The 27,606-nt window shown below is 37.4% G+C and overlaps 1 protein-coding gene across 7 annotated transcripts in view; it reads left to right on the top strand.

Moving 5' to 3' along the window:
- Gria4 (glutamate ionotropic receptor AMPA type subunit 4) overlaps positions 1 to 27,606 on the top strand; it is a 259,884-nt gene that overhangs the window by 194,985 nt on the left and 37,293 nt on the right. For 6 of the 7 annotated variants that reach the window (XM_090319597.1, XM_090319592.1, XM_090319593.1 and 3 more), the window contains 6 exons: positions 1,022 to 1,189; positions 3,090 to 3,194; positions 7,386 to 7,496; positions 14,555 to 14,761; positions 19,917 to 20,287; positions 22,929 to 23,127. In XM_090319597.1, coding sequence (XP_090175723.1) covers positions 1,022 to 1,189; positions 3,090 to 3,194; positions 7,386 to 7,496; positions 14,555 to 14,761; positions 19,917 to 20,287; positions 22,929 to 23,127 — 1,161 coding nt within the window. Of the gene's footprint in view, positions 1 to 1,021; positions 1,190 to 3,089; positions 3,195 to 7,385; positions 7,497 to 8,842; positions 10,010 to 14,554; positions 14,762 to 19,916; positions 20,288 to 22,928; positions 23,128 to 27,606 lie in introns of those variants that run through there. The other variant, XM_090319599.1, reaches the window with a different exon arrangement.

Below are 27,606 nucleotides of genomic sequence, written 5' to 3'. Positions count from 1 at the left end.
CCAGAAGGGACTAGCAGATTCTATCTTCCTGTCTGCCTTTTTTTCACATCTCCTTTTCCTCCAAGAGCAGCACACGGTGACCCCATCAGAAAGCAGATGGTCTACACTTTGTATCTCCACTTTGATCTCAAGTTACACTGGAATCAACTGAACGATTACCTTTCACCTGCACACTTACGCTGTGTGATATATTCATTTCTGTTTAGCTCAGTGAGTCCCCTCGCTTGTGTTGAGTCAGTGAATGTTATTTCTGGCATGGTACTTCTAAACAGCAATATGCAAACTCACTAATTCTTTCAAGAATATGTAAACTCACTAGTTCTTTCAAGAATCTAAACTAAGAAATATACTTGGAATCAGTAAATATAGATGAAATCTCAGAGAACTCTAGAAGGCATTTTGCACCAGGAAAAGAAGAGAACACAGCTCTACAGAGATCCAGCCCTGCACTACACTGCTAGGCATTCTACCAGTGCAGCACACACACACACATTACACACTTGAACACAACAGAAAGACTTCCACCAAGTGGCCTCCTTCTTCTCCTAATACACAGCTGTTCATTAGATAGGTATTTATTTAATGCGTTTTCTCCTTTTAGAATTGACATGACGCTGCATGCTGGTAACCCACATCTGTAATCCTAGCTACTCAGTAGGCTTTGATCTGAGGGTCATAGTTCAAAGCTAAGCCTGGAGAACAAGATCCATGGGACTCATCTCCAATTAATCTTAAAAAGCTGGAAGTGGCTTGAGAGCAAAAGAGCTCAGGGACAATGCCCAGGTCCTGAGTTCAAGCCCTAGGACTGTCAAAAAACAATAGTAAAGATGAAAGGACTTGATATACAGTTTGGAGGTTCAAATGAGAATAGAAATGCCTGACTACAAAGTAAAATAATTATTAGTAATCTAACTGCCCTTCAGAGAAGGTGGTCCTTTTGTCCTACGCATAGAAAACCCAGAGGATTCCAGTGTGCGAGCTGAGACTGCCACATTCACACTTCTGATTTTTGCTTCATTAGTACACCTCGGCCCTGACGTATGATGGAGTCCTGGTCATGGCAGAGACATTTCGAAGCCTTCGAAGGCAGAAGATCGATATTTCAAGGAGAGGGAATGCCGGGGATTGTCTGGCAAACCCTGCTGCTCCATGGGGCCAAGGAATCGACATGGAGAGGACACTCAAACAGGTGCTCACACTTGGCCTCCGACAATTCCACCACCCTTCTGACATAGGATGTTCACAAAAAGCCATCACAGCCCAAGTTACAGTGCCTTCACCATTTTAACATATCAAGCTAGCATCCTAGAGACATGGCCGGGTAGTGGCTTGACATTTCTATCTTTTTAAAATGAGGATAGTTATTCCACAGTTAACTCCAGACTCCAGTGCCTTAGCACTCCCTAGATATGTGCATTTGGTAAAGGGCAAACAGGGAGTTTGGCTTAGTGGTAGAGTGTTTGCCTAGCATGCACAAAGACCGGGGTTTGATTCCTCAGTACCACATACAGAGAAAAAGGTGGAAGTGGTGCTCAAGAGGTAGAGCTCTAGCCTTGAGAAAACCCAAGGACAGTGCTTGGGCCCTGAGTTCAAGCCCCAGGACTGGGGAAAAAACTCACAAGAGTATATGTTTTAATGGAATTCTATGCTGCTGTCAGAAAGAATAATATTGCCCCATTTGTTAGGAAATGGAAAGACTTAGAAAAAATCATATTAAGTGAAGTAAGCCAGACTCAAAGGAACATAGGCTCAATAATCAGTAGAAACCTTGGGCTCTACTAGCAGAGGATTACAATAGAGCAAAACCTAGATACATAAGGCCATATAGTATGACGCTAAATGAAAGGACCTCCAGGATATAGAAACAAAAGCTATGTAATGAGTGATTATTATCCTTAATGTACTATGTTATCTCTCATCTTTTTTGCTGTCCCTTGGTTATCTCATATTGTTACAGTATTTCACCTTGTTATCTGATATATTGTATCTTCGCTTATTTGGTTATTTAAAATCGAATGGGGAAGTGGGGAGAACAAGATGAGGGGAGGGTGTCGGAGGAGGGAAATGGGGACCAAGACATGAGAAAGGGTATCAATGTTTGTGAAGTAATGCACCTTCTATCTGGTGAATACAATTATAATAAAAAATATATGAAAAAAGAATGAAAATAGTTAAGCAAAAAAAAGAGTATATGTTTTTTTAAAAAAAGCTACCATCTTCAATGATGGTAAGAGGACACATTACAACAGCTATATATAATATATATAATACAATGTTATATAATGATTAGACAGATTTGTAATATAATTACTAGATATATATGTTATATATGATATGACTAAATACATTTAAATCTTCTGTAATGTCATGGATTCAAAGCATAAAATTGAATCAGAAAGACTAGTGACACCTGAGGGTCACACCTGTAATCCGAGCTACTGAAGCTGGATCTGAAGATCATGGTTCAAAGACAGCCCAGACAGAAAAGTCTGAGACCCTTATTTCTAATTAGCCAACAAAAAGCCAAGCTGGAGGCCTGGATCAAGTAATAGAGCACTACCCAACCAAGACAAGCAAAGTGTGAAGTTCTAAGCTCAAACCCTAGAACTGGTAGGGTAGGGGGGTGGTGATATGAGTATGTATATTTTTAACATTTCGTTTCATTTCTCATATCATCATTTCAATATTAACAGAGAAATTATATTCCAGAATGGGAATCAGAACTATCTATTCCATTATATGGTAACACCCAAAATAATTAATGTTAATGTTATTTATATTCCTATGAAAAATACTTCAAATATTGAGACAATTCTATTAGTTGAAATGGAAACTTTGTAAGACATAAAAACACGCCTCTTCTAAATATATAGAAAATTGCTTTTTATATCCCTTTGAGTCTCGGCTCTGATTACACAACAGTAGCTCAGATAAGGTAATGTCATCCCTGTGTGTTGGTTGTAGCCTGTCATTTCCCATCCCATGCAATCACCATCCTGTGTAGTCAGTCATCAGCCAGGCAGGTGGAAAGTGGAGCTGATGAGGGAAGGGAAAATGAACACACAAAGATTCTTCTCTTTCTTTTGCAGGTACGGATTCAAGGGCTGACTGGCAATGTTCAATTTGACCACTATGGACGTAGAGTCAATTACACAATGGATGTGTTTGAGCTAAAGAGCACAGGACCACGAAAGGTGAGGAAATTTTTAATGGAACTGAATGGGGGGGGGGGGCAGAAAAAATTCCGTTTTCTTGGTTTGCACATGATATTTGTGAAAGGCTATGGGAGAAGCATGATTGGATGCTTAGTTACTGCTTTTTTTTTTTAAAGAGTACTGACGTATAGCATTTTCTTGATAATCTGTGCTGAGCAATGCTCTTGTGTCATATAGCTGATACTGAATGATGTGCTAAAGCTAAAACTTCTTCTAATTTAACCCATTACCAATATCCTTGATCTACAATGGGAGCATTATGGCATGGGGAGAATGCATAGCAAAATGGATTCTACACATTAGATTCAGAATGGTAGCTTATCCCACCAGTTACACAAGAGGGAGTGGTAAGAGGACTGCATTCCAAGGTTTTCTCAAAGCAAAAGCACAATACTCTATCGATAGAAGAAAGGGCTAGGGGCATAGCTCAAGTGGTAAAACGCTTGCCTAGCAAAGGTGAGGCCTTTACTTTAAAACTAAGTAATGGAAATAAGAAAGAGATCCCACAAAATTTACTCTACAATAAATCAAAATGCAGTAAAGAGGCAAAAGCACTTCCATTTATCATTTGTGAAGCCATTAGAGGACTGAGAATATGGCCTGGGAGTAGAGTGCTTGCCTGGCATGCATGAAGCCCTGGGTTTGATTTCTCTATACCACATAACGCAGAAAAAGCAGGCAATGGTGTTGTGGTTCAAGTGGTAGAGTGGTAGCCTTGAGAAAGCCCAAAGACAGTGCTCATGGACTCAGCCTAGGACTGAGTTCAAGCCTCAGGATGAGAGAAAGAGAAAGAAAGACAGAGAGACAGAGACAGAGAGAGATGGGGGAAAACAGCCACCATAACATCTACAGCAAGCCTTGAATAATGAAACCATACAACCCCCCATAATCTTTGGTTATAAGCATCTTACAATGAACATGGATGATTTTTTACCCATTCTTTTCTGTAGAATTTGCAGGGATATCAAGATGAGAAAAAGGATGTTCACGTTAGCCTTATCTAAAAAACATTTTCAGTACTTGGCTATTCAAAGAATTCTCTCCAAAATACGCTCTACTGCTTTAATGTCATAATGATAGCTACAATTTATGATATTCCTGTTATGCCTCAGTCCTGGTCTTGGAGTTTTACATAATTGAATCTCTTATAACCAGCCTATGATTTGAATATTATTAGACTCTTTCTTTGTTTCAGAGGACAAAATTATGTCTCGGGTCTGTGAGAAAGCTTTAGTTCAGATACAACTGGTTCTAGAAGCTTCAAATATCAAGCCCTGCCTGAATAGAATCTACCCTGGGTGGAATATATTTTTAGTAAGATAGAACATACATTTGTGTGTGTGTGTGTGTGTGTGTGTGTGTGTGTGTGTGTGTGTGTGTGTGTGTGTGCGTGTGTGCATGCCAGTGCCAGTCCTAAGACTTGAACTCAGTGCCTGAGTTCTATTACTGAGCTTTTATGCTCAAGGCTAGCACTCTACTACTTGAACTACCACTTCACGTTCAGCTGGTTTTTGAAGTTAAGAGTCTCACCCACTAAGCTAGCCTGGGCTAGCTTCAAGCTATGATTCTCAAATCTTAGGCTCTCAAGTAGAAAGGATTATAGACGTGAGCCAAGATGTATAGTTCCTAAATAAAGACCCCTTGCTGTTTAAGAAGGAACATCTAGGCAGGTGAGGTAGAAAGGGCAGGGTTCAGGGTTAGCCAGGAAGTTGGAGTGGATAGGTGGAGCTAGACAGGCAATAACTGGGGGAAGGCGGGAAGCAGCATAGATAGCATCAGCTGAGAAAGCAAAGAGACATTCTCCACTGTGGTGTGCTATTGTGTAGACGTGCTTCTGCATGGTGGCATGTGTGTGCTGGCTAACACCTAATACCCAAGAGACTAAATCTGTCTGCCACACATCAGTTAGGGAGTCAAGCTGTACCCCCACAAGAAGCTCCTTTAAGCAAAGCAAGGATACACATTTGCCAAGAAGAAACTCACTGGCTTCCATGGCTGCCCGCTCTAGCCACTCTGCTGGCTCACTGCCAGCAAAAGAAAGCAAACTCTTCATTTGCAGAACAGACAGAATACTTTTAGCTAGGGCCAGACCTGGTAGCTCACACCTGTAATCCCAGCCTACTCAGGAGGTGAGAATGGGAAGATTACAATTTAAGACCATCCCAGGGAAAACATGAACAAATGAGCCAGTTTCATTGGACTATATAGCCTATGCTCTGAGCTGCGGCAGACATAGAGAGGGGGATCATAGTCTAAGTCTAGCAGTGGCAAACATTTTTTTTTCAAAAGCATGGCTTTGGTAGTATAACATCTCCCTAAGTTAAAACCCCAGTACCACCAAAAGAAATAACACAGACCTGACTAATGAATGCACAGAGGCAGGTCAGCACCCAGCAGACCTTGCAAAGTTAACTTTTTAAGCAGGAACTTTTTCTCAAATGCTTATGTTATAAATTCTGTATGCTATAAACCCATCAATGCAGTACAGTAAGTCAACTGTTTTTCTGTAAAAAGGAACAGGCCTGGGAAAGGAAGCAGGTAGTAACAGCTATACCAAGTAAGCTATTGAGGGTCGCACCTCTATTGGGTCAGGATGGGAGCAAAAATTAAGGTTTTTAGGGGAGAAAGTTAATGAAGAAGTGGGGAGAGTCACAAGCAGTATGTCTTTACACCCAGCTGAGTTTCATCCAAGACTCTTAAAAGAAACACGAAGTGTAAGACAGTGTAGGCTCGTCTGTCTTCATTCTCCCATGTCAACAATTCACTTGGGCATTTTGTCAGGAATATTAAACTTGAAAATGAACCACCATGAGAAACAGTGCTGGAGAGGCTGTGGTAAGTCTGAGAAGCAAGCGATCGCTCTTGTAAATTGAACACTTGCCTTAGCAAAGGAACTAGCCTTGAATATAGATCAGAGTCGACCCATCAGTTTGTCTTGTGTAATAGAAAATCAGACTGAGTTTCATTAAGAAGCAGAGATGCAAACCTCCCTGAAGTCTAGGCCCCTACCTGTCCAATCTCCTGATCGGCATAGTGAGCCCCCCCTCCCATCCCCTCCTTGCTACCTCTCTTCCCCTTCCCCCTCCCTTCTGGGTTTGAACTCAGGCCCTCCCTCCTGTTGTTAGACAGATGCTCTCTCTACCACTTGAGCCACACTCCCAGTCCCATTTCAGGATTCTTAAGGATGAAGATTTCTCTCATTGTGAACAGGTTATATGCCTGTCCTCATCAGGTGAAACTGATGTGCATTTTTACATTCTATTATCAGGATAGTACAAAAATATTTCCCTCGGTTCTGTAGAAAGAGGTGAATGAGAGAGAAATTAAGGAGTCTGCTCAGAGATAGCCCAAAAGAGATGGAGATAGAGCAGAAGCCAAATTTCAGAAGCCAAATTTCTGTCACTCCAAAGCCATCTTGATTACAAGGAAACTCTGACCCCAGTTGCCCATAAGATTCATTCATTCATTCATTTATTCAGTTCGCTCATTCGTTCACCCATTCAGAGCTAGTATGAGAATTTAGCCAGAATTTTCCGCACATGTCTGATCAAAGGAGCTCTCCAAGGAATCAACTTTGGTACAACTGAGATTCATCAGGACACTCAATCTCAACACAAACAACATTGAACATCAAGTCGGCCATACATAATTTTTACTATTTTATTTCCAGTGTCCAAAGATGAATGTTTTTCTGACATCCCTTACCAGTGTAGTTTTTCTGCTCCCTGTTTGTAAATGATGAACTTGTTAGGTATTTAATAAGACAGTTATCTTGAGTACCAAGAAAACTGGCATGCCATCTATTTTTAAAACCTTTTTTTTTTGCCAGTCCTTGGGCTTGAACTTAGAGCCTGAGCACTGTCCTTGGGATTTCTCAAGGCTAGCACTCTACCACTTAAGCCACAGCACCACTTCTGGCTTTCTCTACATATATGCTACCAAGGAATAGAACCCTGGTCTTCATGTGTGCTAGGCAAGCACTCCACCACTAGGCCAAACTCCCGGCCCTACCTTTTTTAAAATTTGTATGTTTATTTTCTCTTTACTTGCATTTTAATGTTCACTTTTTAAAATTTGATTTTTAAATTTGGTCTGGTGAGTTACTTATTTATATTAATTATTCCAAGAAAAAAGTAGAAGTGGTTTAGGTATTATTTTTCTATTTGGCAGGTGGGTTACTGGAATGATATGGATAAACTGGTCTTGATTCAGGATGTACCCACGCTGGGCAATGACACAGCAGCTATTGAGAACAGAACAGTGGTTGTAACCACAATTATGGTAAGTTTTGGTGTATGCTTCCTGGTGTTTCGTTTTGTGTACAGGCAGTTTTAATTCCCTGGCCATGGTTTAGTAACAGGGTGGGTAAAACTGATTCACCAAACGTCTATTGAGACTTTGAATAGGTTTGTCTTGAGCCTGAGTATATTCAGTATTTTTATGTTACCTTTTGTTGCAATGTTGTTCTTGGAAAAAATACACACATTTTAAAAACAACAATATAAACAACAACAACAAAAGACTGTCCAATTCTAGTGGAAATGCATAAATGCTAAGACCCAACAGAACAGGAATACCACAAAGTCAACATCCAATAATGAAGATATCCAGTAGAAAACCCTATTATTCTCATTACATTTTTAAATTTTTATAGACATCAATGTAATAATAGCTAATCATGTTTGAAAATGCTCATGTTCAGGTTATCATCAGCTCGGGTTAATCATCAAGAGAATGACTTCAACTGTCTATTTATAAGAGTGGAGAAGTTAATGTGGAGAAGATTTTAATGAGCATGCTTTATCTAACTGAATGCAGAAGTTAATTTTCTTTTATACTGATTTTTAATGTTCAGGAAGCTTTTACACCGATTATTTTTCTCATTGACAAGTGTGAAAAATATCTATATTTATTGAAATTCTAAGAATTAAGAAAAATATGATTGCTTCATTTGACCATATCACAAAATCTGTGCCAAATTTTAAGGCTGCTTTTATAACACAGTTTTCATGAAATTGCCTTTTAAATAGAATAATATATATATGTATATATATATATACACACACACATATTTTCCCTCTTCTAAAGTCAAACATGCCCTTTAGAGTCAATGGTAGTCAAAGGAGATCAACAATCGGTGACCTTTCCTATTTAATTTTAAGTTTTATATCCTATGCCCACTGTCTCTTTAGGCAAAACAAATGATTATTTATGGAAGCTCTTGCTTTAAATAAAATGGAAGCATTGTGTGTCATTTAGGTGTTTTTAAGCTTACATAATTTTAATTTTTAGCTTTAGGTTTTTAGTGATGTCAGCACTGGCATTGAAGTCAGAACACGAAATGCCAAAGAGAAGTTTTACTAGATTGCAGTTAGTTGCTTCTGCATTGGATTCACCAGCTAAATTCATGCCATCTGACAAGTCTTGATTGGAAGTTAATGATTTCCGAATGCAATGCAACCAAAAGCAGTATCTTATGTAAACCTTTCTAATTTGTGTACTATTTGCATGGGACTTTGAAAAGCAATATAAATATATTTCTTTTCCTTAAAAATAAAAACCACAAAAATAAAAAAAAGGCCATCGTAATGGAAAGTCAAACTTCAGTACGGTCCTCCTCTTTTCAGCCTCTAATGAAGAACCCTATTTTAAGAAATTGATCAAGAATGAAAAGAGTTCCAACGATGTTCGACCATTCCTAAGGCTCGAATCTTGTTCTCCTGTATAGTAAATTTAAGTTTATTTTTCATGTGGAGTTCTTCTTGGATGACCAACTCTGGACCACCAGTAAATAATTTTAAAAAAAGTTTTATGTGACTTGTCTGACATTCTAAAACCTGAAGAATTAATCCTCAGCCTCCTTGAAGATAGATGTTGAAAAAGAATCATTTAGCAATTCTGACATAGCAATTCCCATTTCATAAAATGAGCTCCAATACATAAACAATGAAATTATACCATTCCTATTTCCAAGCGTAGATTTTCTAAAGCCAAAATCTTTGACTTTGTGGGCTTGTTTTCTCAAATATACTTGTTTTCTTTAGAAAAACTTTTTTGAATTTTTTGCCTGTTTTGTGAAATAAATGTGTTAATGTTCACTATAGGTATGATGTAGCAAGTATCCTTTTCAATCCCTGCTACTAGAGATTGAATATATAATTCTTAAATCCAAAATACTGAATTGAGTTTTCAAGCATGACTAGTTCTGGGGAAGGCATGCTATCAAAAAAATTAAAATTTATCTAACTGTTTATATATGTGTGAAGTATATTCTGTATAAAAGATCTGTTGTCTGACAGTGATGCCAGTAATATTTTTGCTATCAAAATAGTGTAATCTTAGTATCTGTCTTTGTATAAGAATGTAAACCTTTAAGTAACTCGTCTAGTATTTACAACTGCAGAACCATCCAGTAATTCCAAAAAACATACTCGAATGCTTTCCCAGCAAGTGTCTTTGTATTCACAGTTGTGACAAGTCTGCCATCTCACTCATTTTGAAAGAAACATGATTGTTATAGATGAACAAGGTATTGACACCTGCATGTAACTAACGAGATTCATTGAAAACATCCAACACAGTTGGAGTTGGCTAAAATTGTAATGCGTATAATATGGATAACTAGATGCAGAAGGAGGATGAGAATGGGCACTGGAAATCATAAATCTTGATTAGAATTGATATGGCATTTGATGTTTTTAAATTTTGTCTTTCCTTTGTGTATGCTGTTATTTATATGTTGATATACTGTAATGCTACGTGCTACTGTTAAATAAAATTGCTTGAGAAATTCAGTTATTCATTCATAAATATTTATTTAGCGTCTGCTGTCTGCTAGGCACAGTAATGGACCCTGGGGATATGTCATAGAGCAAAACAGACAAAAACTACACTCAGGGGATTTTATATCATAATGAGAGTAAGTGGATAGGAAACATAATTTGTTGTTAAAATGGTGATTACTTGAAAACAAAATGTAATGTTAGCTTTTTCTGTTATTGAAATCTTTTTCTCCAACAATTTTGTATATGTCTATAAGGTGATCTTCATTCTGTTTTTTTGCCAGTCCTGGGCTTAAGCTCAGGGCCTGAACACTGTCCCTGAATTTTCCCAAGGCTCGAACTCTACCACTTGAGCCTCAGCACCACTTCTGGCCTTTTTCTATGTATGTGGTACTGAGGAATCTAATCCAAGTCTTCATGCATGCTAGGCAAGCACTCTACAACTATGCCAAACTTCTGGCCCCGATATTTAAGGAAGACTTAAAGTCTCACTACCTGAATATAGTCATATTGACTATGATACAATCAAAATAGAAACAGAAATTGATAATACCCTAGTTGTACCTTTAGGTTTTATTGACAAATTGTATTGCAGTCTATTATTGTATATGACATAGTGATTATATTAATGTCACTGTTTGCATTCAAAGTAATAATTTGGGATCATATGGTTAGGATAAGTATGGCAACTATGGAAAAGGAAGTTTACAGCCAAATCTGAGGGAAGAGGTGTGGTTAGCTCCCTTCAGATTTCACTACTGAACTTTCTATAGCAAAGGAGAGAAGTTTCCAAGGCATTTCAGACAAGTTCTTTTTCCTCAAAGGTGTAATATTAACATGAGAGGTGCTAGGACACATTATTTAGGCAAAAGATACTACGTTCCATTTTTAGAACGACCCATTAGGAAAAATTTCCATAAAACCAGATTTACTCGTTTCAACCTCAGGGTTATGTTACAAACCTAAAAACAATTTCACCCATCTATCATACTTGTTCTTTCCAGAGGTTTAGGAGGTGTTTGGTATGTCTTCATCCCTATGGAAAATTTTGTAGATGTGCTATACATTATGCACATGTATAATAACACAGGTGTATATTTATTACACTGGTTATGGATTGATATATATACAAAGATGCACAAATACACTATTTTCTTCCTTGTATCAAATAGTAGCACACTCTCTCCTGCTCTATATACCTTCCATCAAACAGCTTATAAGGTCAACTGGCTTTTAAATAGGCCATTTTTGCTGAACTTAAAAATGTCCAAACATTAAAGTGACTCATTTTACGGGGGTGGGGGGGCACGCGAAAAATAAAATCTCCACTACCCCTCCAAAAAATATAATAGAAAATATACTCCATGGATATACAATTCTTTGGAGAGTTAATCATATTGACTGAAAATTACTGGTTATTTAGGTGATTTTTCAAAAGTAATTGGAGTGGATTTATTGGGGATATTTAGAAAAGTCTGAGGTTTCTACTAAGCATCTTGTTTCCATAGTTTTGCTATTGCCAAATACAGGGGGGAAAAAAAGGATGGTTTGATGGTGATTCAACTTAATTCATTTTTTAATTGCTGAATACAGTAGGAAAAGGATTCCTTCTTGATTGCGACTCAACTTTACTCATTAATGTCAACCTTCACAGAACTGTCCTAATGTAGTAGCATTAGACAGAAGATTATATTTCCTTCCTGCTCTCATAGATGCGCAACAACATCATACTATGAAAATTATCATCATAAACTCATAACTAGGAAGTAATAAAATAACTTCTAAGAAATTGTCCCTCAGAAAACAGTGACAGTAAAACAAATCTGGTTATATTGTTTGAGAAGGTCCCAATTCACTCCTCCAATACTTCCATTTCTACTCATACTTTAACACCCTGGACTCCTCAATAAGATTTCCGCAAAGATGCCCCACTGATTCTGTTAGTGATTTTCTAGAAATCGTAGGACATCTCAATTTATTGTATCTATTGAGATTGAGTATACTAATAGTTTCAGAAATTCATATAATTCTGTTATCTGTTAGTTCTGGGAATTACACAACTTAATAACCTTCTCTGACTCTTCATGTCTTCATATATAAATAAAGAATGCCTGAAGGTGTGACATTAATTACAGGGCATGAAGACTTGGCACCATGCATGGCATGGAATAGTACTAATAGCTGTTACTGTTTTTCACTGTTAAGTATTATTTTCCCCATGACTCATTCTGCTGCATCTTTACTACAAAGAATTTATGATTTTGATCACAAAGAGGACAAGACAAATTTTATGTATTTTTGTATCTGCATCTCCTAGCAAGCTTGCCTGGCACACAGAAAATGTTTAGTAAAATATTTGATTAAATAATAACCATACAGATGTTCATTAAGAAAACTGTTTACTGTGTAGTTTACTATAGAGAGTATTGAACAGTTTAAATGACTTGCAAAATTTAACACCAAATTAATACAGTAATAGACATATCTAACATGATTGAACATTTAGGAACAAAATTCCTGTTCCAAAATCTACTTCAACCTTTTTCCAAATGAGTCACAAAACATTCACATAAATCCTCAGCTTGTAGTAGATGTACATGATAGCTGTTTCAGTTAGAAACATTTGCTGGGTGTGGTGACTCATGCCTGTAATCTTAGCTATTCAGGAGGTTGAGATCTGAGGATTGTGGTTCAGAGTCAGCCTGGACATTAAAAAGTCCATGAGACTCTTATCTCCAGTTAATCACGAGAAAACAGGAAGTGGCACTATGACTCAAAGGGTAGGGGGTAAGGCAGTAGCCTTGAGCTGAAGAGCTCAGGGACAACGCCCAAGCCCAGCAATCAAGTCCTACAACCTACCAATAAAAAAGAACGTTAACCATTTTACCAACATATTGCTCATTTTGCTCATCCATGTTTTAATCAGGCTATTAGAAAAAAAAACCTAATCCATTTGTTCACAATAACTACTAAGATTTAACAGCTTATTTTAGAGATCAATGTTACAACAACTTGCACCAATCTTTATCACCAACCCTGATAACTTGAAAAAAAATAGAAAAGTTGCAAAATGTTTTCTATAACGATTTTTGTTATCAATGATATGATTGATGATTAGGTGCCTAATATTATAGGTGTGGAAAACTTTCTTTACCTTTTTTTCTAATGTTAGAAAATTCATCAAATGCGGGCCAGGAGTTTAGCCTAGTGGTAGAGTGCTTGCCTAACATGCACAAAGACCCAGGTTCAATTCCTCGGTGCCACATACGTAGAAAAAAGCCAGAAGTTGTGCTGTGCCTCAAATGGTAGAGCTCTAACTTTGAGAAAGCCCAAGGACAGTGCTCAGGCCCTGAGTTCAAGACCCAGGACTGGCAAAAAAAAAAAAGAAGAAAAGGAAAAAAAAAAGAAAATTCGTCAAATGCCAAGAAAGGGGAGCTATATGGATGACTTGACTGAGCCAAGCAAATGCAAAACAGAGAAAAATGATAAACTCAGAAAATCTTCGACAATTTTTCCATGTACAGTCACATTTAGAGCATCTCTGTGATAAAATCATTTAATTTCTTCATTTTATGCCCAATTTAGTATTTTAAGAAGAAAAAAAGATCACTGTTTGAGATAGCCATGTTATAAAAAGTAAATTGCAATGTAGAGCTCCAAGATCAAGATCCTCAAACACACCTTTACTAGAGAAAAGGAAAGAGTACTGGCAAGGGTCACTAAAGTGATAGTACAAGTTTACAAAATATAGATTATGTTCAATAATGTTGGGCCCAAAGATGGTGGCCAAAAGTTTTTTCCATACTGAATGTATGGTGAATGTTGGTGGCTTTAGGTACCGTTTATAAAATCAAATGCTTTTTTCCCCATGTCTCTTTAATTGATGCTTTTAAATGGTTTTGTGGGGGTGGGGGTGGGTTGTGGTATGTATTATAAAAGCCTAGAAGTTACTAGCCACCAATGTTTTTATTTGTAAGCATATTCATAATAATTCTGCTTACTTCTTTGAACTATTCTGCAGCTACTGTCTTCTGAGAAAGGCATCGTATGAAAAATCAGTGATCAAAGAAAAATGATATAATACTATTTAAGTCACAGAAGATGTGGCTAAAAAACAGAAAATATGGATACATGTAGCCTTTAATATGCTTTTATTACACAAAACTGACCACTAAATAGCTCTTCATTTCATGAAACATTTCACATGTGCTCATTTCATTTCCAAAGAAGGTAACTTAACACTCTCTAGAGAAATACTAAAGGACATTTTTCCTATAACCATCACAGTGCTGGGTATGTAACCATCACTCTGTGGAAAGCTACTCTAAAGATTCTACTTTTAATATCCAAATCAAATCAAGTTCACATACCTCTAAACATAGTTATATAATGATCTATCTTACATGTAGCCACCCCAACTCCTATATATTATCCATACTAAAATCTGAAACTGGAGAGTTATGTGAGAAGTTTCCAAACTCTGAAACTGGACAGTTACAGAAGGGTTTTCAACGGTTTTACAATTTCTCCTTTACAGTTCTGCTTCTCTCATTATAGGAATCCCCTTATGTTATGTACAAGAAAAATCACGAAATGTTTGAAGGAAATGACAAGTATGAAGGATACTGTGTAGACTTGGCATCTGAAATTGCAAAGCATATTGGTATCAAGTATAAAATTGCCATTGTCCCTGATGGAAAATATGGAGCAAGGGATGCAGATACCAAAATCTGGAATGGGATGGTAGGAGAGCTTGTCTACGGGGTAAGCAAATCCATTTATTGACAAACTTACTTCCTTTCAGTCAGGCGCATCTCCATTTTTAAATGTCTATTGCTGTTTATTCAATTTACTGTCATGCTCCCAGAGCCACATAGGATATTTACCCATGGCTTCCTAATCTGCAATTTCTAAAGAATGAGACTGATTGACTTCAAACTCAGAAACTATTAAAATTCAGAAAATGCCATCCTACTTTAAGAAATGAATGGAGAATCCATGCTACACTGTAGAAGTGTGAAACAAATCCATCCATGTGTGCTAGTGGATAAACTGTAAGGAATTAATTCCCTCCGATAGTATAAAGTTTGTCATTACCTTTTCTATTTATCAACTCATTACAAAACCATAGTTTGTAATTGTTTGTAAGTATCTTTTAAATAACCACTCATCTCATACTTCTTTGGTTTTTATAAAATTTTCACCAAAATGGAGAGTGGAAAGGTGGGAAAACAGGGTCATATTCAATGTACATATGTGAAAATGGAACCTTTCATTCTTACAAAATGTTCACTAGGGAGAGAGAGGAATGAAGAGTGGAAGGGTGGATAAATACAGTCATTATATCCAATATACATATTTAATAGTGGAACCCGGTATCCGGGTGCAGATGGCTCATTCCGGTAATCCTAGCTACTCAGGAGGCTGAGATCTGAGGAACACTGTTCAAAGCCTAGGCATAAAAATCCATGAGACTCTTATCTCCAGTAATCACCAGAAAACAGGAAGTGGCACTGTGGCTCAAGGGGTAGAGTGGTAGCCTTGAGCTGAAGAGCTCAGGGACAGCGCCCAGCCCCGAGTTCAAAAACCCATGGCCAACAAAAAGAGAGAAGGGGGGGGGGAGGAAGGAGGAAAGAAAGGAAAAAAGAAAAAAGGAAGAAAGGAAGGTAGGAACTCGAGGGCATGGGTGGGTGGGGAAAGATGAGAGAACAATGAAAGGATGACTGATCAACACACATTGTACTTTTTTAAGCATCTGTTGAATGAAACCCACCCTTTGTATAAATAAAGTTTTAAAACTATTCATCAAGAATGAGAATGTTACAATTCAGCAGGACACCACCAATTACAATTTATGTCATGCATCAATTTTTTTTTCTTATTCTAGCATCCATCAGCTAGAAATGTTTGCCTCCCAGGAGGCAGCCCGAGTCTTCCTTTTGCATCATGGGTACGCAATGTAACATTGATTACCAGGGCAAAACCAGTCCCAGCCTCCCCACCTGAATGAACAAGATCTCAACCACTGCAGTATCCACTGCAACCACTGCAGTGTCTAAATCAGGCTGGCAGTTAGGAGATACAAGCCACACCCGTAGATGAGAAACAAAATCTGCCCAGAGTTCACAGCTATCCTGGCTCATCATGTAACCAAAGTCTCATGGGCTTTAAATGTGTTCTAAAAGTTCCTAAAGCTAGGTTTCCATTTCAGACTTGACTTTCAAAGCACTTCTCTGCTAATTCCATGTAAAGTGAAAAAGGAACAAGGAGAAAGCCACATACTAGTGGCTCACACTTCTAATCCTAGCAACTCAGAAGGTTGAGCTCTAAAGACCTCAGTGAGAAGCCAGACCTAGTAAGGAAGTTTAGTAAGACTTATCTCCAATTAACTACTCAAAGAACTCAGAAATGGAGCTGTGGTTAAAGGGTAGAGCACTAGCCTTGAGCAAAAAGAAGCTCAGGGACAGTGCCCAGGCTCTGTGCACAAGGAGAAAAAAGAAAAGAAAGTCGACAATTTCCCAAGAGGGGGGAGGGAAGTACTAAAGGCAATCTTTAGGTCCTCAGGTCCACAGATGGAGACTTGAATTCCCAGCCAGAAGTGCAGTCCTGATTCTGCACCCTGCTTTTCAAGACATGGAGCAATGAGCATTTACTGCACAGAACAGTTCTACAGCTCCAAACCTTAGCAGAAAGAAGAAATTGTTGGACATTATAAAGCCATCTGTTTTATTATCCATGAGGAAGAATTGCTGAGTGCTTAAGTGACCCTTAAATGAATGCAGAAAAATGCAGTTTTTAAAAAGCAAGACCTATTTTACCACAGGGCATATGAACAAATTCATACTGAATTTTAAGTTTCAAAGACAAGAGGGCCTCTAGTATATTTGTTCTTATATGTTGTTTTAAACTTCTGATATAGTAAGCAAATTTTAGGCATTGGTATTTTTGCATTCGACTACAGGTTGAGTCTTTTATGCGAAACGCTTGAAAATTTCAGAATGTGATTGTTTTTTTCTGATTTGGTAAAATTTGTACATATTTAAGTATGGTAGGAAGGGACCCCCCCCCAAGTCAAAAGCACAAGAATTCATTTGTGTTTAGTCTATGTTTTGTATGCAGTTTGAATGTAATTTGATATGTAATTGTAAATAACTGTTCCCTAAACAAAGTTTCTGTACATGGAACCAAATCTTGACTGTAACCAATAGCATGTAGAGTTTTCTACATATGTCAACATGTTGACACTCAAGAAAGATTTTCCAATTTTGGAATACTTCAGGTAACTGAATTTTAAATTGGGATTGGTCAGTTTGTACTGTGGAAAGGAAAAGGACTTTCCTAAAATATGAAGGAAAATCTGAGAACACAAAAGAAAATGTTACAGAACTGCAACAAATTTAAACTTACATAGATAGTCTGCCCCGTGGGGTGGCCTGTAATCCTAGCATAGGTGAGGCGAGGCAGGGGGATTATTAGGTCAACCTCAGTTTAGGCTGTGTAGAAATGTTGAGACCAGCCTGGGGCTGACTTTTGTCAAGAAACAGAACAGTAAGTTCTGATTTTCCACATAGAAAACTAGCAAAGATAAACAGGCATATAAAGAAAAGCAAACAAGTTGTGGGGATTAAGGTTGAAAATGCTTTCATATACTTTGGTTCTGGGAACACTGCAAATTTGTGTTACTTTTGAAGAAAAGAGGAAATTATACCTTGACATTTAAAAAGTATCATTTTTTTAATGGCTGGATGTCAAATGCCCTCATCCATACTAAGCAGGGTCTCTTCCACTGTTAAATCCCCAGTCCTAGAAAATTTTAAATAACCAAGGCATATGTGAAAAATGTTCACAGCTGCAATTTTAAATTGTGCAAAGCTGGAAACAATGCAAATACTCCACAAAATAGCAATCTAATTGGACAATTTTTATTTTCACTATATACACATGTAATTGTACTATTAGAAACTAATTTTAAATTTGCATATTGAAATGGGAACATACTTATCATAGTCTACCGTGAAATGAAATCATGAAATGCAAGCTTTTGTGTTTCTCTATTTTGTGTAAATGGAAAGATAGGCAGGGCACTGAGAGCTCATGCCTAGAATCCTAGCTGCCACAGTTCAAACCCAGCCAGAGCAGTAAAGGCTCTAAGACTTAATTCCAGTTACTAGCAAAAAGCCATAAATGGAGTTGTGGCTCAAGTAGCAGAGCCCTAGCATTGAGCATAAAGCTTACAGAGAGTTTGGCCCTGATTTCAAGTCCTGGTACAGCCCACCCCCACCCTTCCCACAAAAATAAAGAGAAATAATTTTAAATCAAGACTAGCAGGGAATAAAGGTGGAAGAAGAGTAGGTAATATCAGTAAGGTAACTCTAATTTGATGTCTGCTTTTATATGCTAATTTTTCTATTGCTGGTTCTAATATTCCTATATATGGAAAATTATTATCCTTGAAATGGTAACAACAGAATAAATAGCCTCTTTCACTAGTTCTGGTGTTAGCATAGGTGGACGTTTAAGCTAAAAATTAAGTTTATTCTCACTTGATGGTGTATAAGGCCAAATCTCAGTCCCCAAATGATAGCCTGACTTTTAACATATTTTCTCCATCCTCATCCTTGGCTGACCCTTGCATTAGCCCAGGATCCTTACTGTATGAAAAAGTCATAATATGTTTGACATTATGTTTCTGGTGTCAAGTAAATCAAAATTCCTTTTTGATGTAAGGATTATATGATGCTTACTTTCTACATCCCGTTTTCTTTGATTTTTGTGTTAGGAGTAAACAGGCTCAGATCCCACAGCAGCCATGCTATATGAAATTTCTCACTCTGAGCCTCAGTTCCATCTTCCACAAGATGGAGAAACCTAAGATTTTTAAGAGCATTAAATGAGCCATTTAAAATACTGTGATCAGCGTCAGATATGAAATCCCTCAGTACGCACTAAGAGCCTATTAAGGATTGTAATAGATAATCCCAATAACCACACTGAAATAAACAGACAAGACAGTGTTCTCATTTTATAGCCATAATACAGGAAAAAGAATTGCTGAAAATCAAGAACTCTGAAAAGGAGGCAACTGACTTATGATCACAGTATCTGAAGTTACTATGTTCCAAAATCTTTTTTTTGTAATGGAAATAGGAAAATCAAAAGATGTACATTAGTAAGGGAGGAAAAAAAAAAGCCAATTTCCAGATTTTTGTGGGGGACTGAATTGGAAAATGTTGTCAAACAAAGGTTTGTCTTTTATCAAACAAGCACAGCCTTTATGATTGGTTTTCTAATAGCTGGAAAGGAATAAATAAGAAAGGACTGTTTGAAATTTGCAATTCATAACATTGAGGGTGGCCAAGTAATGAATCTGTGGCAACATTCCAAATGAAACAGAAAGGGCTGTAGCCTAGCAGCAGTCCTGGCCAAGAAATTCAGAAATTCAGCCATATGGAAAGACTATTAAGTCTCTTCCTCTGCACTCTTCCAGATCCTTAAACACAGTCATTTGAGTTCAAGTTATTTTACTTATCCACTCTTTTCTGTGTTTCTCATCCTCTTATCAAACTGCTAGCACCAATACCAATGTTTTGTTCATCCAGGCGTGGTCATGCTACGTGTATTCTCTCCAGCATGCAAAGGGTGGGGGACAAGTTTTGAGCTCAGCTTTGGCTACAAAAATTAAATGAGAGAAGAGGGGGAAAAAAAGAAAGAAAGAAAGGAGGGGAGAAGGGAAGGGTTTCTGTAATTTATCTACTATCTTATGGAAACAACATTGTCTCCTTTAACTGGGATTATTCCGATAATCCTAGAAATGCTAAAGTTACATGCATGATCAGTCGCCTTTGAATGGATCACTCCAGTGCTAATTGCTTTAGGAAATCTATTGAGAATGTGTTTCTGTGTGTCTTTTCTCTTATAGAAAGCAGAGATTGCAATTGCTCCTCTGACCATCACTTTGGTACGGGAGGAGGTTATTGACTTCTCTAAGCCCTTCATGAGTTTGGGCATATCTATCATGATCAAAAAACCCCAGAAATCGAAACCAGGAGTGTTTTCCTTCTTGGATCCTCTGGCCTACGAGATCTGGATGTGCATCGTCTTTGCCTACATTGGCGTCAGCGTGGTCTTGTTCCTAGTTAGTAGGTTTAGCCCATACGAGTGGCACACAGAGGAGCCAGAGGATGGGAAGGAAGGACCCAGCGACCAGCCCCCTAATGAATTTGGCATCTTCAACAGCCTGTGGTTTTCCCTGGGTGCTTTTATGCAACAAGGATGTGATATTTCACCCAGGTTGGTTTCCAAACTCATGTCCTTCCCTCCTTTTCCACTAATTCTTAATGTTGTACAGAATGTAACTATTTTTAATTTCTTTGTTTCCTGCCAAGCAACCGATATTTGAATCACAGGGAGAAAAAAAGTTAATTCCCAACTTAACCTAAGTATACTCACAGCCAATTTCTTTTATTTATTCATTTTTTACTTTTATTTATTTTTGTTGTCAGTCATGGGGCTTAAACTTGGGGCTCTTTTGTTCAAGGCTAGCACACAGTGCCACTTCCACCAGTTTCTTCTAATATGGCAAAAAAAAAAAAACCTGGATACATCATAAAGATGAGCATTCATGAAAGAAAAGTAACTATGTGACCTACTAGAACTCTCAAAATAATTTTGTATTACTAGTTCATGCAGTGGTTTGACCAATGGTAACTAAACTCTAAATTTTAGAATAGCATTTGTCTCCTTTTCAAAAACATTGTTGCTAGTGTTTATTACCAAAAATTAATATTGATTTTGATATTCAACTCAAGGGTAATTTGGAGAATTAGTTACCTAAAACCTGAGCCCCAGTGTACCTTGTAACATGTATATATTATTTTATGTAACATAATAAGCTAAGTGATAGGAAAAGAGTCAACAATATTAGCACAATGCTAGGTTTATAATTGATTTTCAGTGTCTGTAGAGTCATGACCTCCTTCTTTGGATATCACTAAGACACTGCTCAGTTACAACATTAACCAAAAATGCAGGGCCTTCTAAATGGTGAAAGACTGGAACCATTCATCTTAAAATCAGGAACTAGACAGGGATGCCCACTCTCTCCACTTCTCTTCAATATAGTGCTGGAACCCTTAGCCAGAGCAATAAGGCAAGAAAAGGACATCAAGGGGATCTACATAGGGAAAGAAAGAAATTAAACTATCCCTATTCGCAGACGACATGATCCTCTACTTGAGTGACCCAGCAAAATCCACTCCCAAACTTCTAGAATTAACAAACCACTTTAGCAAAGTGGCAGGATACAAAATCAACCTTCAGAAGTCAATAGCCGTCTTGTACACCAACAATACACAAACAGAAGGCCAAATCAAGAAAATGACCCCATTCGCAATAGCTCCCAAAAGAATAAAATACTTAGGTATATACTTAAAAAAATGCAGGGTCTTGTGAGAAATACCCAATTTCTCCCACAGTGGAAGTATATGTAGGTATAGAAGCAAAGCATCTAATTACTGTATATCAATGTCATTCATATATTTAAATATGTATATGTGTGTGCATGTACATGCTTTCTCAGAAAAAGAGGGTTTTTTGTCCCAATGTAGTTTGTATTCCTAAACACTCATGAAAAGCATAAGTCTGCTTAACTTCTAATAATATCACAATCTGCATCAGTAACTTGTAATTCATGAAATGTGAATTACAATATTAAATCAAGTAATGGTTTTTATAAAGTAAGATTAAGCTGGGCATGGTGGCTCATGCCTATAATCTTAGCTACACAGGAGACTAAGATCTGAAGGATCTTGGTTTAGTGACAGTCTTGGCAAGAAAATCTGGGAAACGAATCTCCAATTAACCACCCAAAGCATAATAGTGGAGTTTTGGCTCAAGTGTGAGAGTACTATCCTTTAGCCAAGAAGTTTAGTAATAGCATCCAGGCTGAATTGAAGACCTAGAACCAGACCACACATAAAAAGATTCAATATTAAATTAAAACCAATAGATATCAATATTGAATAGTAATGGAGCACTGTAAAGTTAGAAATTGCAAAAAGTATGAATCTCCACATTAAAAAAAAACTTAACAATTTTCCCCAAGAAATTTAAATAGTTTTAAATAGTATAGATTTATTAAATGCATATTTTATAAATTATTTTCATTATAAATATTAAATAGTTTAATGAACACATCCTAGATTTTGTTATTCATATGACCTTTCAATTGTACCTTTTCCTCTGTGATCACATTCACACACCCCTTACAATCAGAGAAAGGTTGAAGCAGGAAAACTTTCACACCAGTATATTCAAGTACTGTGGGATATGGCTCATTCTCCTCTCAACTCAGAAATTAAATACTCAATGAAAAAAATCCTTCCCTATCATAACTGTGCCTACTCCTAGCCCTTCCTCTGGTCCAGCTTCCCTTTGGCAAAACTCTAATGGCTGTCAAACCAGGTCTATTCCGTATCCCTACTAAGGGATCTGCCAACTTGGAAAGTTAATATTCCAACATTGCCCAGAGGTATTGCTATGTTATGTGCCACTAAGAGAAGGAACACTGCCAACTAAACCATGGCATTATTTAGCCCATCCACACCAGACTGTTTTCTACTTTTATAGATGCTGAAACATGCATGGGAGGGAGTTAATGAATTTAAGCACATATTCTCGTTTCTCATCTGAAAGATAAGCATTAAAGTCCATAACTCTGCCAACTAAATTCTTCCATATTCTTGCTGGCACCTATATTTTAAATATAAAAGTTTATCAGATTATAGAAATGCAAGCTCCTTCTTGAGTAGAATATTTGAAAGTAAAACAATTGTTGCAAATGTTTATTTTTAATCCACACAGTGAACTGACGGCATTTCTTCTTTCTATTGGTGAGACAAAGGAAAATGTCCATTACTTTATCCATGTTTAGATCCCTTTCAGGTCGAATTGTTGGTGGTGTGTGGTGGTTCTTTACCCTCATCATAATATCATCATATACTGCTAACCTGGCTGCTTTCCTAACGGTTGAGCGAATGGTCTCCCCCATAGAAAGTGCAGAAGACTTGGCAAAACAAACAGAAATTGCCTATGGAACACTGGATTCTGGATCAACAAAAGAATTCTTCAGAGTAAGTTAAGGGAGAAAGCACCTACGAAGTATTCATTATTTAGAAATCCAGGCGATTTTTTGTAGTCATTTTATTTTGGCTTCAGCTATTAAGAGATTCTGAGCACACTATGGTAACCACTACGTTGAATGCTAATGTGGCTTCTTGGATTTTAATATTTTGTTTTGCAAAACCAATGGATTTATTTAGGTGCAATAAGAAATCTCTCTAAGGAATAATGCGGGGAAAGATTACTAAAATAGCTTTATAAGGAATAGTAACAGTGAAAAGATAAATTATTAAATTGTTCTATTTATCAAAACTATCCCACTGTTAATGATAATTTTGTCTTGAACAAGGTTGGGTGTATTTATACTTTGGGACTAAGGGTGGAAAAATTAAAACAAGATCTACATTTAAACAATATATTTAACTGGCTGCATTTGAAACACAAAACTTAATTGCAAATTATACCGATTTTATACATTATACTGTAATCTATACTGTCACAGTGGTTTTCAAAAAGAGTACTTGATTTATCACAAGATTAATACCAGAAATCCATTTGTGGTGCTTTTTTTTTAGTTTGTGCTGACTTTTTTGCTTTGAAGGTAACATTTTTCAAATTGATTTTTGAAAAGAGCTTTCACATGTGGTTATAATTTCTTTGGCTTTCCATCAGTAAGCACAGATTTTGTTAACCTTCTTAGTTGTTTGTTCCCTTATGTGGTTGACTTATTTTATTGAAACTTCTATCCTGATTCTAAGAAATCTGTAAATACACAGTTGACAATGTTTGAACACACAGAATAGTTCATTTTGTTTTTCAGAACAACATTTTCACATTTAATAATACAATTTGTATTTAGTACCAATTGTTTAAAGGCTAGGATGTTCCATTTTTTATAAGAAAGGCGTTTATGTAAAAGTAATAATGGCTCATGCATCTTTACATACTATTTATGATATTGGGGAGATTCGAAAAGTATAAATATATTTAAAGTAAAAACCTAACACAGCTTAAAAAGTAAAATTAACTAATGTGCTAAGAAACACATTTCATACATTTGAATTTCATTAAAGTATCTTTTGTAAAAGAATGATTATAATATCATAATAGTTACATAAAAGTACATCATTAATAAATCACTAAAAGCTCAGCCAAGCTGGGTGCAGTGGCTCATGCCTGTAATCCTAGCTACTCAAGAGGCTGAGATCTGAGGATCAGGTTCAAAGCCAGCTGGGGCACAAAAGGACCTGAGACTCTTTATCTCAAGTTAACCTCTAGAAAATGGCATGTGGAGCTTGGCTCAAGGGTAGGGAAGTAGCCTTGAGCTGAAGAGCTCAGGGACAACACCCAGGCCGAGTTTAAGCCCCATGACCACCCCCCAAAAAAAAGCTCAGCCAAGCCTACCCTTGGACATTTTTTTTTAAATTGTTGCCAACGGGATAATTATTAGCTGGTATCACTTAAAACTTATGAGTTAATTGGAAAGTATTTGTAGGTTTTTCCCAATTGTCTACATAATTGTCATGACAGGTGATTTGCTTAACTATACTGTATAAAGTTCACCATCCAAGTCACCTTTTAACTTATGAAGTCTCTATCTCTATTTCCAAGACCCAATAACAGAAACATGATTCTAATACATTTTAGAATAATTTCAGTTTCTTCTTGGTGCCTGCCACATTAAAAACTAATTCCTATTCATCAAGATTGCCTTCAGACCATTTTACAGATGCATCAGAACAGATTGGAAGGTTTTCCTATCACTAGTATTTTCCTAAAGAATGATGATTGTCATTTAAGTAAAGAACACATAGCAGGCTCGTCATTTTGCCTTGAGTGACCAAAAACAATGAGACATACCCTGACACATTCTGCAAATGAACTCATTGTGAAGCTCTTTAGCATCCAGCATACTAAAATTGGTTTTTAAACAAAGTACAGACTGAAAATAAAACACTTCAGATTCTATTTTTTAATGGCTTGGCAGGTAAGAGAATGAATTTAAGAGAAGCAGGAGTGAGGAAAGCTGCTCTGTGGTTGAAGTCTCCGTGGAAGTTTGTCTCTTTAACTTATCCAACTTCAGTTTGCAAAGCAGGGGATTTATATAATAAGTAAAGGTGCTTGGTGTTGCAGAACACTCTGAACCCTGATGGGATAAGAAAATCATTTCCTCTAGCAGCACACTTTGAGGAATGCATCAATTTGGGTTTTCTAATTTAACACGTGCACGCGCACATGCGCACACACACACACACACACACACACACACACACACACACACACACACTTCTTACCCCATCTGCCGCCTTCCCTTCCCATCAAGCATGACTTGCTTTAAATAAACCATTTCTTTAAAGAACCAAGGAAACAGGATATGAAATATTTTTCTAATAGGAACACAGCCCTGGCTTTCTCTATTAGCTCCATTAAGCTGCCATGGGGAGAGACCAACACTTAATAATCATAATAAAAAGCCATAGTTATAATCAACTACAGGAGGACAGGGGTCTGGGGGGTTGGGAGATTACTCCTGCATGCAGCTGGGCCTCGGTTGTGGCCGCCATGGTAACACCTGATATGCCCCCTGCTCTGTACGCCTACCTTGTAGAGCAGAAACAGAACAGCCAGCCTCCTTGCCTCTCAGGGACAGCCCTGCCTACAATACATACCTGATTCTACAACCTCGATTCTCCTGTCACCCCGGATTGTGTCTGTGCTGAGTTCATTCATGGGGAGAATGGTGACGGCATAAATGAGGAGGATTGTTAGGTCAGGGTTTGTGTGTGATCAGGCTTCCTGTTGAGATGAGATGTTCTCACTAGACCTCCCCTCTCCCTGCAAAAGCCATAAGGCGTACTAAGGAATTCGGCTAAGAACACCAGAAATTTTCACTCTAATGCACCGTATTTATACATAAAGAGCAGTTATGCAGCAATCTTTCGTGTTAAAGAAATTGAAAGAATTGGGGGGGGGGGGTGTATACCCATGCTGGGGCTTGAACTCAGGTCTGGACACACCACCCCTGATTGTTTTTGCTCAGCACTCTACCACTTGAGCCACATCTGTACTTCAGGCTTTTGGGTGATTAGCTGGGGATAAGACACTTATCAAACCTGGATCCTCAGATCTCGGCCTTCAGTGTAGCTAGCTTTACAGGTATGAGCCACCAGTGCCAGGCTAAGATTAGTACATTTTTTCTAAACTCCCAGAAGTGTTAAAACAAATAAAAGACTGAAATCAGATACTTTCCTATGCATTAAGTCTCACAATAAAAATGAAATGAATCCATCTGAGATTAATATTCTAATTTCAAAAAATAATGACTTTTAAGCTACTTTCACTGATGACTTTGAGCTGTTTACTTTCAACGCCTAGTAATTAAGTCAATATTACAGTTGAAAGGTTTGAGGACTGAAATTTTCCATTACTGTTTTATTTCTCGGCTTTTTGGGTCAGCAGACATGTCTTCCTTTTCAGCTTGTCTCATCAAATTTATAAATATTTGCATGCCGCCAACATTAACACCCTCTTTTAGTTGCAGATAAGCACAGAGAGAGTATTTCTAGTCCTTTCCTTGATGTCTCATCTTTTCATCATATGTACTCCATCTCATCTACATCGTGTGCCTTTAATCAGAATCACAGTTTCTAAATATTGACATCATGACAAATCAGGCCGATTCTTCCTCCTAACAGTTACTTTCATCTTTCCTGTCTTTATTTCCATTGATTATACTAGGACTTCCTAAATTTAATGTGAAGGACTCCATGGATTCCTCTTTCTTCTAAAGTTTAAATAGATAGAATCAAATGATTTCACATAAATACAATTAAACCAATGTAGCACTGATTTTCCTCATAATAGAATTATAGGAATGACCTATTTAAAAATATCAATGGCCCCAAACCTCTAAGCTCTCCAAACACTTTTGATCATTTTGCCAATTTAACTGCCCTTTTTAATATGCTTCATAACAGGCAGAGATTTGCCAAGTAATTATGAACACATTGCTCACATTTTTAAATTTACAAAAAGGAGGGAAGAGAGGTTGGCCTAGTGGTAGAGTGCTTGCCTAGCATGCACAAAGACCCAGGTTCAATTCCTGGGTACCACATACCTAGAGAAAGAGCCAGACATGGTAGAGCACTAGCCTTGAGAAAGCCCTGAGTTCAAGGCCCAGGACTGGCAAATTTACAAAAAGTGTTTAAATTATAACATTCACTTTTTAAAATTTATTTTTAATTGTTATTAGAAAGGTTATGTAAAAGGGGTTATGGTTCCATGAGTCAGGCAAGGAGTACATTTCTTTTTGAGCAATCTTACTTTTGTTTCTTTTGCCAGTGCTGAGGCACTCATGATCTAGACACCGTCCCTGATCTTTTACTCAAAACTACCTCTCCCCCTTGAGCCACAGCACCACTTGCAGCTTTTTCTGTGCATATGGTACTAGAGAATCAAACCCAGAGCTTTATGCATTCTACCACTCAGCC

Source organism: Megascapheus bottae, chromosome 27, assembly GCF_031878675.1.
Source record: "Megascapheus bottae isolate mThoBot1 chromosome 27, mThoBot2.hap1, whole genome shotgun sequence".
NCBI lineage: Eukaryota > Metazoa > Chordata > Mammalia > Rodentia > Geomyidae > Megascapheus > Megascapheus bottae.
The sequence above is the reverse complement of the archived record's forward strand: the minus strand, read 5'-3'. Positions and strand labels throughout refer to the sequence as shown.